Source organism: Papio anubis, chromosome 16, assembly GCF_008728515.1.
Source record: "Papio anubis isolate 15944 chromosome 16, Panubis1.0, whole genome shotgun sequence".
Lineage (NCBI taxonomy): Eukaryota > Metazoa > Chordata > Mammalia > Primates > Cercopithecidae > Papio > Papio anubis.
In genome coordinates, this window is record NC_044991.1 from 13,494,446 (window position 1) to 13,510,909 (window position 16,464).

The 16,464-nt window shown below is 57.9% G+C and overlaps 1 protein-coding gene across 1 annotated transcript; it reads left to right on the top strand.

Moving 5' to 3' along the window:
* The first annotated feature begins 366 nt into the window (after positions 1 to 366).
* SSTR3 (somatostatin receptor 3) lies at positions 367 to 8,729 on the top strand. Its single transcript, XM_003905499.5, has 2 exons — positions 367 to 1,068; positions 5,104 to 8,729. Exon 2 carries the CDS (start codon positions 5,140 to 5,142, stop codon positions 6,394 to 6,396), a length of 1,257 nt encoding a protein of 418 aa, XP_003905548.1. The 5' UTR covers positions 367 to 1,068; positions 5,104 to 5,139; the 3' UTR covers positions 6,397 to 8,729.
* The last annotated feature ends 7,735 nt before the right edge of the window (positions 8,730 to 16,464 follow it).

A 16,464-nucleotide genomic window follows, 5' to 3' on the forward strand; every position in this document is an offset into this window, starting at 1 on the left:
TCTCCAGATTTAACCAATCCCAGGGCTAATGACCCCCACCCGGCCTCCCCGGTGGCCGGTGCTGGCTGCAGGGCTGGACTGTGGACTCTCGGGCTGGTCAGCCTCACACCCAGCCTTGCCTTGGGACACAGCTGTAGCCCCGTGGGACCTGTGCCGCAGTGGCCTCGGGGAGCTGCTCTGGCTACTGGCTGGCAGCCTCAGCTCCCCTGAGCACTGAGCACATTCTTTTCTCCAACTCCCTGCGGGAGCCAAGGCCAGCGGGCGTGGGTGGCTGAAATCTCCTCGGTAACAGGGTCTGCCCCCCTCCTGCTCCCTCGCTGGGCCTCCTCCCTTAACCTGCCCCCCACCCCCCACACCTGCTCTCTGGCCCTCGGCCCCTCCCTGCTTGCTCCCTCCTTTCGCGGGCTCCATGTCACCATCTGTGGCACAGTCCCTCTCTGTCACTCTCCCTGCCAACCCCTCGTTCTCCTTCCTCCCTCCTCCTCTCTATCCTGCCTCTCTCTGCATCTCTCCCTCTCACCCGTGTCTCCTCTCCTCTCTTTCCTCTTCGTCTTCTCCCTGTCACGCATCTTTCATCACTCCCCCTCATTCTGCCTTTCCTCCTACTCACGGTCTCCTCTCCCTCTCTCTCTCCCCCTCCCTCTTTCTCTCTCTCTCTCTCTCTCTCCCCACCTCCTCCCGACCCCCTTTCCCCTCTATTTCTATTGGTTTGTGCGTCCCTTGTTCCCCTTTTCTCTTCTTCACCCTGGGAAGCTTCTCCCCCTCTATCCTTGCCCCTGCCCCCCCAGGATGTGTCCTGGAGATGGGGGGTGACGTACCAGGCGCTGGTTGGGAAGTCAGGGCCGGAGACCAGATGGGAGAGGCTCTGTGGACAGCCGTGGCCGAGGGCCTGGGAGGGGACCTGAGCCCGCAAGCAGTCTAGAAGTGGGTGCCGCGTGGGGACCCCAGTTAGGAGTGCCCTCCTAACCAATCCCAGGGCTAATGACCCTGGGGACTGGGCAGGGAGAGGGGACAGCAGAATGATAACCAGCCTGGCGACAAGGAGGGAAGCCCTCACCCCATGGGCAGGTAAGGAGGCTGGGGCCCGGATGATGTCCCGAAGGGTGGGGTCCCGGAAGCCCATCCTCTGCCCAGGATGAACTTGGGAGGCTGGGGCTGGGGAGGCAGAGGGTGGGGAGTCCCAGGGAGGCAGGAGGGAGGCCTTCCTGTGACCTCCCGGTCGGCTGCAGGGGCAGGGGCATTAGTCTCAGAATCTTGTGCCATGATTCCAGGATCTCGGAATCACAGAATCGCAGGCTGTCAGGGCTGGAGGGAGCCAGATGCGTCATGTCGTTGGCTTTCCCAGCTCACGTGGCAGCTCTCCTGAGCTCCCCCTCCATACCCGGCACTGTGCTTGGCACGCCTCCATTTAATCTCTGCAAACAACCCTGGGAAGTGGATCCGCTTGTCTTCCATACGATGAAACTGAGGTCCGGGGGGGATAAGTGACTTGCCCGAAGTCATACGACGAAACTGAGGTGCAGCGGGGAGAAGTGACTTGCCCGAGGTCACACAGCAATTTGGCGTCATCGCTGTGCAACAGAGCCCAAGCCCCCAACCCTGGGCCTGTGGGGTGTGCTCCTGGGATAAGGCCCCAGGCCTGGGGTGCGAGTGAGTCAGTTGGCGCTGACAAGCATAAGCCAGATCTCTTTGGGGAGAAGGCCCAAGGGTGTAGAGGACAAGCAGAGAGCCAGAGGTCATCGCCCTGCACTCTTCAGGACTGTCATGGCCTTTGATTCTTCTCAGCCTGAGGCCTTCAGAGGAGCCAAGTAGGGCCAGGAGGTACTGATGGTTTAGAAGTAGACAGAACTGAGTTCGAATTCTGGCTTCCCACTCTCCAGCTGGGTGACCCTGTGCAGCTTACTTAACCTCTCTGAGCCTCAACTTCTTCCTCTCTAAAAACTCTCCCTCTTGGGCTTCTCGAGGAGCTTGTGATGTGAGTCTGAGGCTTCCATCTGGGAACAGTGTCCCACCTTGGAGCTCTCCTTGCTGAACTGCTTGGCTGTTCACATTTATGGCTGTTCTGGGTGATGTCCTAGGTTCTGGGGTTAAGAAATCAATCAATCAGGGCCCCTGCATTCAAGAGCCAGTGTTCTAGCGAGTGAGAGATGGGCAAATGGAGAATGATTGGGGTGCCTGGCCTCCCTGAATTATTAGGGCTATGGGGCTCAAGGCAGCCACTCACCCTCTCTGTGCTGTCTCCTCCTGAACAGTCCTCCGAGGAGTCCGCCCCCAGCTTTCAGGCAAGCTTGTGCCAAAGATAAACCAGACAGGGAGGAAAAGTCCCTCCTTCCCAAGGATGAACTAGATCATGCACAGGATTCCAGCTCTTTAAAGAAAAGACGGCACCTCAATTGCAGGTCTGGCTTACGTGCTTGGAAAGCTGTAATTTCCCTGCTTCTGCTCCCTGGGCACCTCAAACTTTGACAGGGAAGACCGGCTGAGATAAAGGTGGAGACAGGGTTTTCCAGGAGGGGGCCAGGGGTTCTGGGAGGGGCGACTGCATTCCCTGGTACAAAGGAGGGTCTGGCTAGGCGTGCCGCGTTCCTGTCAGGACCATGTGTGTGTCAGCGCATGCGCTTATGGGTGCACAGACGTGTGCTGGGCAGGTGTGGGGGTGGGGCAACCTCAGAGCTTACCCCCAGTGGGCTACCCCAGGGGCATCTGTCCCTGAAGCCTGGAAATTAGGCCTGCCCAGCTCCTTGCTTCTCTCGCGAGCCTGGTGCTCCCCTCCCTCATCTAGCCCTGGCTTGTGATTGGCTGACCAGCAGGGATGCTATAAAGAGGATCTGTGCACATCACAGGGCGGCAAGGTAGATGGTGACGCGGGTCCCCTGCCAAGGAGGCAGGGCTCTAAGGTTCCAGGTTCCACAATTCCAGGTCTAAGATGGACTCATTCTAGCATTCTGAAATTCTAACATTCTTTGATTCAAGGATACGGAGTCTAAAATCCTATGGCTGTAAGATTCTCTGACTGTTCTAAGAATTCAAAATTCTATTTTAAGATCTCTAAGGTCCATTAGGCTTTGAGTCCATGATCCTCATAGCTCAAAGCCCTGGGGGCAACTGGGAAAGCGGGGTACCAGCTGGGCACTCAGGTGGGTGCCTTCCCAGGCCTGGCTTCAGTTTGCCAGCCTGTGGAATGGGCGTAGAGGTCGTCACTACAAATTTTTCTAGATTTGCCACTTCCTAGCTGTGACCAGAACATGTGACCTCACGTTTGCTCCCCATCTGTGCAGTGAGGATGACAGTAGTGCCTCCCTCATGGGACACCATAGGATACTGCAGTTCACCGGCTTAGCCTGGCACCTGGCACAGTCAGGGCTCAGTGATGAGCAGCTGGCAGCACTGTTAGGATCCTCTAGCCCACTGTCTAGGTGCTCCTCCCTTAGTGCTGCTGTTCCAGGCCCAGGAGACCTGATGAGGGGTTGGGGAGAAGGATGGGTTGAGGACAGGTTGGGGGATGACCCAGGCTCAGAATCCTTCTCTTCTCCCAGCCCCAGGAACAGGGAGGAGATGCTCTGAGCCCAGCCAGTTTGGGATGCTTTTGGAGAAGCCATGGCCTAGGGGTTCCCTGCTACCCTTGACTTCACCCAGCCTGGCACTGTAAGCCCGCTGCAGCCCCAGGTCCTTGGGGCAAGGGTAGCCAGGTGTGCTCAGAGGTGTTTGTTTGGATTTGGGGTGCCTTTCCTTCCCAGAAGCTTTGCACCTCAACAGTGACGTCCGTATAGGGCAGTGTGGACCACAGCTCCCAGTGGAGGGAGGAACTGCAGGCCCATTGTCAGGGATATTAGAAGAAGAGCTTCTCCTCTGAGAGATTTCTCTTCCCTTCAGGGTTTTCTGCAGGGAGAATCTGAGGACAGCCAGGAGCCAGGGGATTGGGGGATAATTAGGAAGAAGGGGTGCAGTGGGTGGTCCAGGCCCCAGAGGAGGCTCCTGCTTCCAGCCTGGCCCTGCCTGGGCCTCCTCCTGAGCGTGGCTTTCCGCAGTGGGGTCGGACATTCCCCCTTGGCATTGGAATTGGTCCACTCCAGGCTTCCTGGTTCATTTGATGCCTGACACTGAGGCAGAGCTTGTGCCTGTGGGAAAGTGACAGGGCGGAAAGCAGTGGGGAGGGTCCAAAGCTGGCTGGAGACTCCACATGGGAGGGGATCAGAGTCTTGCAGGGGAGCCCGGAGGAGCCCTGGCTTCTTACACGCAGGCATGGGATGAGAAAGACACTAAGAGAGCACGTGGAGTGCAGTGGGGGCTCTTGCTTGTGCTGCAAATCCCTTCTGAAAATGTTCCCTTCTCCAGGCAGCTGACCCCTCCAGCCAGGGGGCGGGGCTACTCTTGGATACCATCTACTAAGTGAATTGTAAAGTTCTCCAACTCCAGCCGCCGCTGGGGAGAAGGGGCCTCAACCACCTGCCCCCCAGGTTCATAGCCAACCTTCCTGGGCAGGGCCTTTGGGAGGGGTATAGTGGGATGGCCCAGGCTGATGGAGGGAGGCTAAGGACTCTGACTCCCAGGGGAGGGGACACCCCAAGCCTGTGGTTCTTAACTCCATTTGGAACCTGAAGAATCTGATATTAACCTTCACCTGGAGTTTAGGGCGTTCATGGATCCTCTGAAGTTCAGGTAGGGAGCGGGTTTCCAGGTGAAGGTCCTGTGATATGAAGCAGTGTTTTTGAGATGTCAGGACGAGACCTGTTGGTCTCGCCAGCAATGCAACCCACTTCACAGGGGCCTGCCAGCTGGGGCCTCACATGTAGAAAGGAAGGGCAGGTATTGGTTGATGAAACAGTATGACTTCATGCCGCACACCACACCCTCTCTCCACGATGAAGAATGATCACCTCACCTCCCCGAGCCTCAGTTTCCTCATCTGAGAAAAGGGGATAACATGACTCAGCCTTGCGGCGCTGTGCAGGGTGAATGAGATGGTGCACTTCCCATCCTCTGAAATCTCTCAGACGATGGGAGGATGGGTGTGCAGCAGGTCCCCAGGTTCAGCGTGATGGGAGAGGGCAGCACAGAGAAAGCCATTCTCTGCCGTGACCAAGCTGTTTTTCCTGCCCCCAGGCAAATAGCTGACTGCTGAGCAACCTCCCCTCAGCCATGGACACGCTTCCTCCATCATCATCGGTGTCCACGACCTCAGAACCCGAGAATGCCTCCTTGGCCTGGCCCCCAGATGCCACCCTGGGCAACGTGTCGGTGGCCCCAAGCCTGGGAGGGCTGGCTGTCAGTGGCGTTCTGATCCCCCTGGTCTACCTGGTGGTGTGTGTGGTGGGCCTGCTGGGTAACTCGCTGGTCATCTATGTGGTCCTGCGGCACACGGCCAGCCCTTCAGTCACCAATGTCTACATCCTCAACCTGGCACTGGCTGACGAGCTCTTCATGCTGGGCCTGCCCTTCCTGGCCGCCCAGAACGCCCTGTCTTACTGGCCCTTCGGCTCCCTCATGTGCCGCCTGGTCATGGCAGTGGATGGCATCAACCAGTTCACCAGCATCTTCTGCCTGACCGTCATGAGCGTGGACCGCTACCTGGCCGTGGTACATCCCACCCGCTCGGCCCGCTGGCGCACGGCTCCGGTAGCCCGCATGGTCAGCGCGGCCGTGTGGGTGGCCTCAGCCGTGGTGGTGCTGCCCGTGGTGGTCTTCTCAGGAGTGCCCCGCGGCATGAGCACCTGCCACATGCAGTGGCCCGAGCCGGCAGCAGCCTGGCGAGCTGGCTTCATCATCTACACGGCTGCACTGGGCTTCTTCGGACCGCTGCTGGTCATCTGCCTCTGCTACCTGCTCATCGTGGTGAAGGTGCGCTCAGCCGGGCGCCGGGTGTGGGCGCCCTCATGCCAGCGGCGACGCTCTGAGCGCAGGGTCACGCGCATGGTGGTGGCCGTGGTGGCGCTCTTCGTGCTCTGCTGGATGCCCTTCTACGTGCTCAACATCGTCAACGTGGTGTGCCCACTGCCCGAGGAGCCTGCCTTCTTCGGGCTCTACTTCCTGGTGGTGGCACTGCCCTACGCCAACAGCTGTGCCAACCCCATCCTTTATGGCTTCCTCTCCTACCGCTTCAAGCAGGGCTTCCGCAGGGTCCTGCTGCGGCCCTCCCGCCGCGTGTGCAGCCAGGAGCCCACTGTGGGGCCCCCGGAGAAGACTGAGGAAGAGGATGAGGAGGAGGAAGATGGGGAGGAGAGCAGGGAGGGGGGCAAGAGGAAGGAGATGAACGGCCGGGTCAGCCAGATCACACAGCCTGGCACCAGTGGACAGCAGCGGCCGCCCAGCAGAGTGGCCAGCAAGGAGCAGCAGCTCCTACCCCAAGAGGCCTCCACTGGGGAGAAGTCCAGCACCATGCGCATCAGCTACCTGTAGGGGCCTGGGGAAAGCCGGGGTGGCCCGAGGAAGGGGCAGAAGCTGTGAGTGTGCCTAGGGTGTACTTCCCAAGGTGCCACAGGCCCATGATAGGATGTTGAAGGGCCTGGGCTTTGATGCTGTTGCTGCCAGGACTTGCTGTGTGACCTCGGGTAGGTTGCTTCCAGTCTCTGGGCCTTGTTTTCTCCTCTGTGACTCAGGGATAGGAGTCATCAGCCTGGATGATCTATGTCAGATGAGAGGTTTGGAGGGCACCACTGCTGGGCTGACCTTGCTGAGTGAGCAAAAGGTGGGTGCAGACTGGCCTCCCCCCAGGGCTGGAGTGTGTGGGGGCATCAACCTGAATCTTGACCCTCAGAGGGACAAACCAAGGCCAGGATTTCTTGGGCTCAGAGTCAGGGACATAGGAGCTGCTGGGGGCTGGGCTGGAAACCTAAACAGAAGAAAGCCTAACCTGGTGGGAGGCGTGGTGCAGAAATGATCAGACCCCAGATCAGCTCCCTCCCCTCGATTGTGAGGCCTTGGAGCAGCTCTGCTCCTCTCTAGGCCTCAGGCTTCACCCGGGGAAACCCCAACAACCTCCATGCCCTTCTGGCCCAGGCAGTCAATGCTGGAGGTCCTGTGCTCCTGGGCGCGGAGAGAACAGGTGAATTTCCCAGGAAGCGAGTGAGGGCCAGCTTCAGGGTCTCTCACTGCCTGGGCTCTTTCAAGGCCCTGCATCTACTTTTGTACTTGTCATTTTGTATTCGTTTTCTTAAAGAGGGACCTCAAACTGCATAAGCTTAGGCCACCCAAAGCCTGGCTCCGCCCCTGCTGAGGTCAGCCACTGAATCCCCAAGGAAGCTCACGTTGGGTCTTACGGCTGGAGTAGGGGCTCCCAGGGGTTCCCAGGTCTTTGAGGGCTTCCAGGCACCTCCTTGTAGGAGGGGCCATTCCTGTTTCTCTCCTTGTGACCCATATTCTCCCCTCCTGGAGACTGAGGCAGAGACCCAGCCCATGGGGACTGGCATGGAAAGGCACAGTGTCTGCTGAAGAATGCTGTGAGGAGAAGGAAGAGGAAGGGAGAAGAGGAAGAGGAAGAAGAAGGAAGAGGAAGACAAGGGGGAAAGGGGAGGATGAGTGGGGGAAGGAGAAGCACAGATGTGTTTCCTGGAGCCGTCTTTGGCCTCCCTGGGCTGAGCTCAGTGGTAGCATCTGTGAACCTGAGTTGCCGACAACAGCCCCACCCAACCAGTACTGAGGGAAGGACACGATCAGGGTGGAACAGCCAGGGTGCAACGGCAAATGCACAGAGTACAGATGGGTACAGGGCCTGCGTCCCTGAGGGGCCTGAGAGTGCTGCCAAGAAGGGCTCAGGTCTTAATAAAGCCCTAGGGTGAAGCTGGCTACCAGGGACATCGGGAGGACCAGGGAGCCCCTGGTGGGTGGGGAGCAGGCCTCCCCATGCTCTATCATCCTGGAGACTACAGGTCGAGAGGCCCAGGAAAGACAAGAAGAGGTTGAAGTGGGACTGTGGAGGGGGACCACGGGGAGCAGCCACTATCCAAGGCTGGGCCTAGACTCCGTCCCAGAGATGGTCCCTCAGAGCTGTGGTGAGGCTGGCCCTGGGAGGGTGGGACCCCCAGTGAAATCCCTCCACTTCCCCACCCACTGCAGAGGGCAGGGGTCCTCAGGGAAAGCACAGGAACCAGATTTTGGAGACTTGGATCTTCAGCACACCTCAGGGTCCTGGGCTGGCATGGGCCTTCTGGGCCTCAATTTCCCCATCAACAAATGGAGATGAATCACAGCTTAGCTGCCTCCTGGGATCTAACAAGAAAATGAGTCATGTGAGGTAACTTCCAGGCTCACTGCAACGGGTAGGGTGGGGTGTATCAGATTATAAAGTGGGAGTACCCTCCTCACCCCCAGGCTTGGCCTATACGCCCCTCTCCTTCATCAAGTGGCCGGTCTGTGTCTGTCCTTTGGGGTGGTGACACTGTAGGCCATGAGAAATGGGCAGTCTGGGGGTCAGAGGCCAAGGGTCAGGGAGGCAGGACTTGGGGAGAGAGTGAGACCCTCAGAGGAGAAGGAAGTTTATAAAACCACATTTTGTGTGGAGATGGAGGCTGGAGGCCCAGCCCTGGGACTTGGTCTGGGGTTCCTTGAGGAAGATCTGAGGGTCTGGGAGAGGAAGGATGCCCTGGCCTTCTGGCCTTCTCTGGCTGATCCTGCCTTCTTGCTGCCTAAGACAGGAGAGCAATGTCCTCGAAGGTTCCCCAGGAGGCCAGTTAGGAAACCCTTTGCTGCTTCTGTCTCTAGCTCTTGTCAATAAAGATGGTGACATCTGATAACATCTGTGGCCTGGGCCAATTTATCTGCCAGGCACTGTGTCCAGATGGGTGTGAATGTGCAGGTGTGTGTGGGCTCCGTGCACCCTGGCCTCTTCGGGTGTGACATCCCAGAGTCCAGGTCCTTCAGGGAACGTGGAAGTTACCCTTGATGGGGCTGAGCCCACATCCTTATAGACCTTGATCCAAAAGCAGTAGATGTCCTTTCTCCCTATTATCCAAATATTAGATTTCAGGGAAGAAAGTGGATTGGCTCCAACTAGGTCACATGATGGTCCCTTGGGCCAATCACCAAAGCCATGGTGATAGGGTGCCATGGTTGGCCGGGTGCAGGTCATGTGCCCATATTTCCAGGCAGAGAGAAGGTAGGGCACTGTGATGGACAATCTGGCCTGGCCCATGGGGCAGAGGTGGGTCAGGGACAGCCTACTAATGGCTAGGGGAGGTGGGTCAGGCACCAACAACCAACAGCACGCGGGTCTGGGTGTGTGCGGGGTTTGCTGTGTGTGGCTGCCTTTGCTGGGTGTGATATTGTGTGTCCAGGTTTGTGTGAGCCCAGTGCAGGGTGCATAGTAGGTGGTCAGGACATCTTAGCTGCGTCCATGAGTGAATGTGCACTGGGGTGTGACATGCGGCCGGTGTGTAAGTGGTGGGAGCAGAGGAACTGCTGGGGCGCCAGTGTTGGGTGGGAGTGGCTGCCTGGGCAGGGTCCCTCGTCTGGTCCTGGCAGCCCTCGCTTCCCCACCACACTGGCTGTCCCCACCTGTGCATGCTCACGTGCAGTCTGTGTGTGCGTGTGCTTGTCCCCCACACACGTGTGTCTGGCAGCCTTGTGTTCCCAGGGCCTGGCAGTGCTACCGTGGCCTTTCTTAGGAGTATCTGGAATGAATGAACAAAGGGGGCCACTGCATGTCACAACTCCAGGGGGGACTGTACACGCTGTGCCTCTAACTTCCTGTGAAGCTACAGCATGGTGCCTCTGAATACATGAGTGATAAGGGATGGGGCTACTGAAGGAGCTTGCATAGGGTTTGGGGCTAGAATTTGTGGGCTAGGGGAGCCACTGGGGCTGTAGGGTGAGGGGAGGCTCTGCAGCTGTGAGCTGGAGCAGGGAGGGAGGAGTGATAACTCACCTTGCCCACTCCTCTCCTCCTCCTCCAGCCATTGAAGTTGCTCAGACCCGAGGCTTTACCTTGAACTTGTCTCTCAGAGGCGGTTGCCAGGCAACAGCCCTTGGCCACCAGGCTCTGGACCAGGACTTCCTGCGTCAGCATCAACGTTATCAGAGGGGAGACGGGAACCCGCAAGGCCTGGGGCAGGAAAGACGACGGCCTCCAGATCTTTGGGATCCTCTTTACCTAGAAGGGGTGGGACAGGTGGAGGCCACGACCCATGGGAGTTGACAGCCTGGACTCCACAGAACTCGACACAGAAGAAAACACAGTGAGAGGTTGGGCGCAGTGGCTCACGCCTATAATCCCAGCACTTTGGGAGGCTGAGGTGGGTGGATTGCTTGAGCTCAGGAGTTCGAGATCAGCCTGGGCAACAACATGGTGAAATTCCGTCTCTACCAAAAATACAAAAATTAGCCAGGCATGGTGGTGCATGCCTGTGGTTCCAACTACTTGGGAGGCCGAGGTGGGAGGATCGCTTGAGCCTGGGAGGCAGAGGTTGCAGTGAGCCGAGATTGTGCCACTGCACTCCAGCCTGGATGACGGAGGGAGACCCTATCTCAAACCAGAACCAAAAACCAAAACCAAAACAAAAAACCACCCCAAACAAACAAACAAAAAACAAACAAAAACAAACAAACAAAAACATCCAAAACCAAAAACCAAAAAACATGGCAAGAAGGCCAGGCTGTAGTGTGAGGGGCACCCCCTGGAGCTGTGCAAGGCCACCATCCCGCCAAGGCCTCAGGGCACTCCCTGTCTCTGGCAGGCCCTTGTGAGCATCTCAGCGAGTCCCCGGGAAGGCTGAGGGAGAAATGTCCCTGAAAGTCATGGGGCCAAAGTCAGCACGCCTGGGTCCCAGGCCTCCCGCAGCAAACCTCCTGTGTGGCCTTGGTCCATTTATTTCACCTCTGCATGTAGTTCACTTAGCTAACAAAGGCTTTTCTGAGCACCAGCTATAGGCAAGGCCCTGACATGCAGCCGGGGGCTGGTGCAGGCAAATGGACATGGGTCCTGCCCTCTCAGCACCCATAGACAAGCACACAAGGAAGTGCAGCCCTATTTTGGGGGCTCAGTGGGGAGGGAGAAGTGCAGCATGCTCTGAGGGTTGGGGGCTGGTGGGGGCTGCATCTAGAGTGGAAGTTTCAGCCTCAGTGTGCCAGGCAGAGGTATCGGCACGTGCTAAGGTCCTGAGCTAGGGAGAGGCAGTGAGTGAAAGAAAGGTGGCGAACAGTCCCCTTTTGAGGGACAGAGGCTGTGTCACACAGGGCTTCCTAGGGCATCTATTCCTGTTAAGGCTGAATTCTGTCCCCCCTAAATTCCTATGCTGAAGTCCTAACCTCCACAGCCCCAGAATGTGTCCTTACCTGGAAATGGGGTCATTGCATTGTAGGTAGTGAAGAGGTCATACTGGAGCAGGGATGGCCCCTAATCCAATACGACTGCTGTCCTTAAGAAACGGGGAGGCCGGGCATGGTGGCTTATGCCTGTAATCCCAGCACTTTGGGTGGCCGAGGCGGGTGGATCATCTGAGGTCAGGAGTTTGAGGCCACCCTGGTCAACATGGTGAAACCCCGTCTCTACTAAAAATACAAAAATTAGTCAGGCATAGTGGCATGTGCCTGTAATCCCAGCTACTCTGGAGGCTAAGGTAGGAGAATCTGGGAGGCCTGAATCTGAGAGGCGGAGGTTGCAGTGAGCTGAGATCGCGCCACCGCCCTCCAGTCTGGGCAACACAGTGAAACTTCATCTCAAAAAAAAAAAAAAAAAAAAGAAAAAAAGTGGAGATTCAGACACAGACAAGCACCCAGGGAGACACCATGTGAACATGAACACATGTTCATGTTCCATGCGCCCAGCCTCTCACTGTGTTTTCTTCTGTGTCGAGTTCTGTGGAGTCCAGGCTGTCAACTCCCATGGGTCCGTGGCCTCCACCTGTCCCACCCCTTCTAGGTAAAGAGGACTGTAAAGATCTGGGAGGTCGCTGCCTTTCCTGCCCCAGGCCCATGGTTCTCGCCTCCCTCTGATAATGTTGATGCTGACGCAGGAAGTCCTGGTCCAGAGCCTGGTGGCCAAGGGCTGTTGCCTGGCAACCGCCTCTGAGAGACAAGTTCAAAGTAAAGCCTCGGGTCTGAGCCAGACCCCAAACACGGTTTTCCCAGGCCCTAGTCCAGGGCTCATAGTCTAAAAACAAAACTATGAAAATGGAGGCTGAGTGGACAGGAGTGATGCTAGGGGTTGGGAGAGCTCTGAGGCCACTGGTGTCCCTGGTGGCCACTGGCCATGGTAGACAACACCCCCGGGGAAGACCCAACAGGCAGAGGGCAGCCCAGGCCCCATGGGGACCTTGGTTCCTCCCCAGAATCCCAGCAGGCCTCCAGCAAGCCTCATAGCAGCATGCACCACACCGAGGGGTGAATGATGGGCACACATGTGTGCACACGTGTGTGCGGAGGGTGAGACAAGCCTTCACTTTCTCATAGGCTCATAGGCCCAGCTGGGCCCGGTGACTCATGCCTGTAATCCCAGCACTTTGGGAGGCCGAGGCGGGCAGATCACGAGGTCAGGAGATCGAGAGCATCCTGGTTAACACGGTGAAACCGCGTCTCTACTGAAAATACAAAAAAATTAGCTGGGCGTGGTGGCACGCACCTGTAGTCTCAGCTACTCGGGAGGCTGAGGCAGGAGAATCGCTTGAACGGAGGCGGAGGCTGCAGTGATCAGAGAACATGCCACTGCACTCCAGCCTGGGTGACACAATGAGACTCCGTCTAAAAAAAAAAAAGGTGCCTGGGCCACACTCAGGGTCCCCCGGGGTTCCAGACACCTCAGGTTCTGGCTCACACTCTCCTGGAGCTCACCTCCTCTGTCACCATCTTACAGGTGGAGAAATTGAGGCCTACGGTGGGGGTGGGGTGTATCGGAGCCCAGCAGGGGAAGAGCTGGGATGTGGCCTCTCCATCCTTCTGTCCGCTTTAAAGGCCAGCAAATGTGTCAATATTTGCTCAGGGGAACTGCTGGCTCAACAGGCCCCCGTGCCTGCCTGGTCTCTCCCTCTGTAAGATCAGGGGTTGCCTCTGAGCTTCAGCCAGGACCCTGCGCCTGCTCTTCAGAAGGGAGGGGTTCTCCCTGCTGGGCTGTATCAAACGGCAGCTACCAGAGGGAGAACGGAACAAACGCACGATGCCCGTTACGTGGGCGGTAGTGGCAGGTGAGCTCCTGGCCACGCAATCGGGTTTGAACCCCAGCGCCACTACCTCTTAGCGCTGACTGCCTTTGAGCCAGCCTCTGAACTTCTGATAGACTCAGTTTCCTCATCCGGAAAATGGGCTCCCACGCCCATCTCAAAGGCCGGTCGCAGGGCTGCGGAGACAGCTGGGGGGTGGCTCTGTGCTCCCCAGGCCCGGCAGGGGGCGCCACGGGTCCTCAGGCCTCGCCCAGTCGCCGCGTGGTATCCTCACCGCAACTCCGCTCGACTGGACTCGTCTCTATTCGGCGATACTTGGCTCCACTCGGCCAGGCTCGGTTCTGCTCGGCTGTATTCGGCAGCACTCGGCCAGACTCGGCCTTGTTCGGATCTGCTCGGCTTCACCCCAAGCCGGAAGCGCAAAGGCACTTTCCCGGCGCTGCTGCGGCTCCGCCCTCCTGGCGCGAGGCCCGGGGTCGTAGGCCAAGGGAGGAGGGTCGTTGGCCTTTGGGCCCTTGGCGCTGTCGTGGTTGTGGGGGTCCTGCTTGCCTGGACCCTGGGCTATGCAGAGGGAGCCACGAGCCAGGGCTTGAGGCCGAAGCGGGTGGAGAGGGAGGGGTTCCCCGAGCCTGGCGTGGGGGCGTCGTTCCCCTTCCTTTTGCAGGGAGAAAGGGAGAGGTTGGCGCCAGCCACACGCTCCAACATGCTGGCTCTGCCGCTGGTCGGTCTGTCGTGTCCGAGGAGGAAGTTGCTGCCCCTCAGTGTCCCTGAGTCTCGGTTTCACCTCCATCAATCAGCAGGTTTCCCGCTGGGGCAGAGGGCCTGGCGCGGTGCTGGCGCTCTCCAGACTCAGTTTCCCCTTTTGTAAAACATGACAGCCCGCCCAACTCCGCTGAACACCTTTGGGATCCGACGTCCTGAAAGCCCAGGATGGGGAACCTGGGTCCGGAGAGCGAAACTTTCCCGGCCCCTGGGCGGGTCAACGTGGGGGATTCGGTAGAACCAGAGGAAGCCGGTTTGTGTGTGGGGGGGGGGGGCCGGGGGCGGGGGGGCGGGGGGGGGGGGGGGGGGCGCCGGTGCCGGGGCGGGGGGGGGGCTCTGCCCAGCAGGAGGCGCTGGCGTCTTCCTTTGTTGAAATTGATCTCTGCGCCTGAACAATTAGATCTGTGACTTGCCACTCACAGCCTACATAGCGGACGCCAGGAATCATCATGTTTACTGTCCTGTCTCCTTTTTTGACAGGCACACATTTTATTTTTTAAATACATGAAGCACGCGGTGCTTTGTAAGCGCTGACTGAATGTGCTTATTTTCACACCCTTTCCTGACCCTGGGCTAGAACGTGGGCGAGTGCAGGATGGTGGTCAGGGGCTTGGCTCGTGGTCAGTATGGGCCTCATCTATCTCGTCTGTAAAATGGACAGATGAGGTAACACATGTGCCCATCTCAGAGCATTGTTGGAAGGATTAGAGGAGTCAAGATGTGGAAGGCCCACAGAACGGGTGGGGCAGAAGAGCCAGCTTCTGGAGGCAGGGGAAAGGGTGGGGGGTGGCTGGTGAAACAGGGTCCATACCCTGGGTTTCTGCATTGGGGTTACTCCTTTGCTGCTGGGGGTGATAGCAGGGTGATGAGAGCCACCCTGGGCCTGCACTCCTCCTGGTCATGCTGTTGTCCTGGGTTCCAGGGTGCCTGGGAAAGGGCACACAGCTTTACTGATGGGTGGCCAGTGGGGAGCGCCCCCATTGGGCGTTCCACCAGTGGGCTCTGATGGTCCTGGCCTCCCCATGTTTATCTGGCCCAGGGACACCAAGGCGCAGAGAGGTAAACTTGCCCAAGGTCACACAGCTAGGAGGCGGAGCTGAGTCATCACCCGGGTTTGTCTGCCCCAGGGCTGGAGCTCTGTCTCCAGGCCACCTGACCAGCTGAGGAGATTGTCAGAAAGGCTGGGACACCAACGGATGACGCACAAATGGAGGAATTTTCAGGCCTGGTCAAAGCTAGTGGGAGGGAAAATATTGAAGTGTAATATTCCAGAGTTCTCTCTTGTCTGCTCTGACTCCTGCCAGCTGCCCCTCACCTAGAGGGACAGGAGGCTCTTCTCTGGGGCATTGCATGGCCAGGAGCCAAATGAGCTGGCCCCAGAACCTGGTGAGTTGCCTGGCTTTTCAGACCTCAGCCTCCTCACCTGTGAAGTGGGTTGAGCAGCTTTTCTCTGCAGAGGAGCTGTTGAGGGCACTATGGAACACTGCCAGGCACACAGCTGGCCCTTGACAAAACCATTCCTGCGTCCCCAGCCTGTTTCTCCCCAAGTCCCACTGATCATTCTCTCCATCCCCGTTTCCTCAGAAAGTCAGGTTTTCTAAGCCCGAAGGCTTGGAGCCAGCCAGGAGCTGTCTCCCTCTCCAGTGCTGCCGACTCAACCCTTTTCCTTTAGAAGCTGCAGGGAGGGAGGCTCCCCTTGGCATCCTCTCTCTGCAGCCCTGGCTCTGTGCCCTGGGAATGCTGCCTGGGGCAGGGCCACATAGAGGGCAGGGCCAGTGCAGGCCTTTGGGTGTTCCCAGCAGCCAAAGTCCTTTAGTCTGCTTTCCTTTGGGCCCCCTTGCACCCCTGAATGGACGACCTGGGGGATTCCAAGTCGGTTTGGGAGGGTTGACGGCGCAAGGCTGGAGGTTGAGAGAGTCTGGCTGTCATCCCAGCTTGGACTCCAGTCTGCTACGTGACCTTTGGGCCAAAGATAAATCCTCCCTGGGCCACAGTGTCCCTGCTGGTCAGATGAAAGAATCAGATGAGATAATCTCTGAGGATCTTTCCAGGCTTCATATTCTTTTGTTTGATTATCCCCCAAGTAAATTGGAAATTGGAGGCTCAAGGATGAGCCCTGGTCGAGGATGCATAGCCCAGGGGCTGTCCCATCCTCCACACTTTGCCCAGCTGTGAGTGGGGACTGGGATTTAGCACCCGAAGCCCCAGATTTAAATATATCCTCCCCAACCCTACCAGGGTCCCCGCGCTCCTGCACCTCCCCCTTCCCGGGATGGCCCTGATGGGCATGCTTTGTTCCCCACCCATGCCCAAGCCCCAAGGGAACTCCATCGGGTTGGAGAGTCTTCTGTTCTGTAGGGGGCTTTATTCCTGTCTACCAGCTATGTGACCTTGGGCAAGTCACTTCAGCTACCTGACCCCAGCTCCCTAGGACTAGTTGAAGTAATGAATATAAACACCCTTTGGGGACCAAAAGCCCCGAGAGAGATGAGACCTGGCGCAGGCAGTAAGTCCTCAACAAATGTAGAACAGGAGGATGCAGTAAACAAGCTGACCAAAACCCGCCAAATCCCTTGGTGGAGGGCAAGGGACATTTGAGACAGTCTTTATACGGGAG

What these genes read in the sequence shown, in the direction of transcription:
- SSTR3 (XM_003905499.5), top strand. Translation starts at nt 5,140, where the DNA reads ATGGACACGCTTCCTCCATCATCATCGGTGTCCACGACCTCAGAACCC.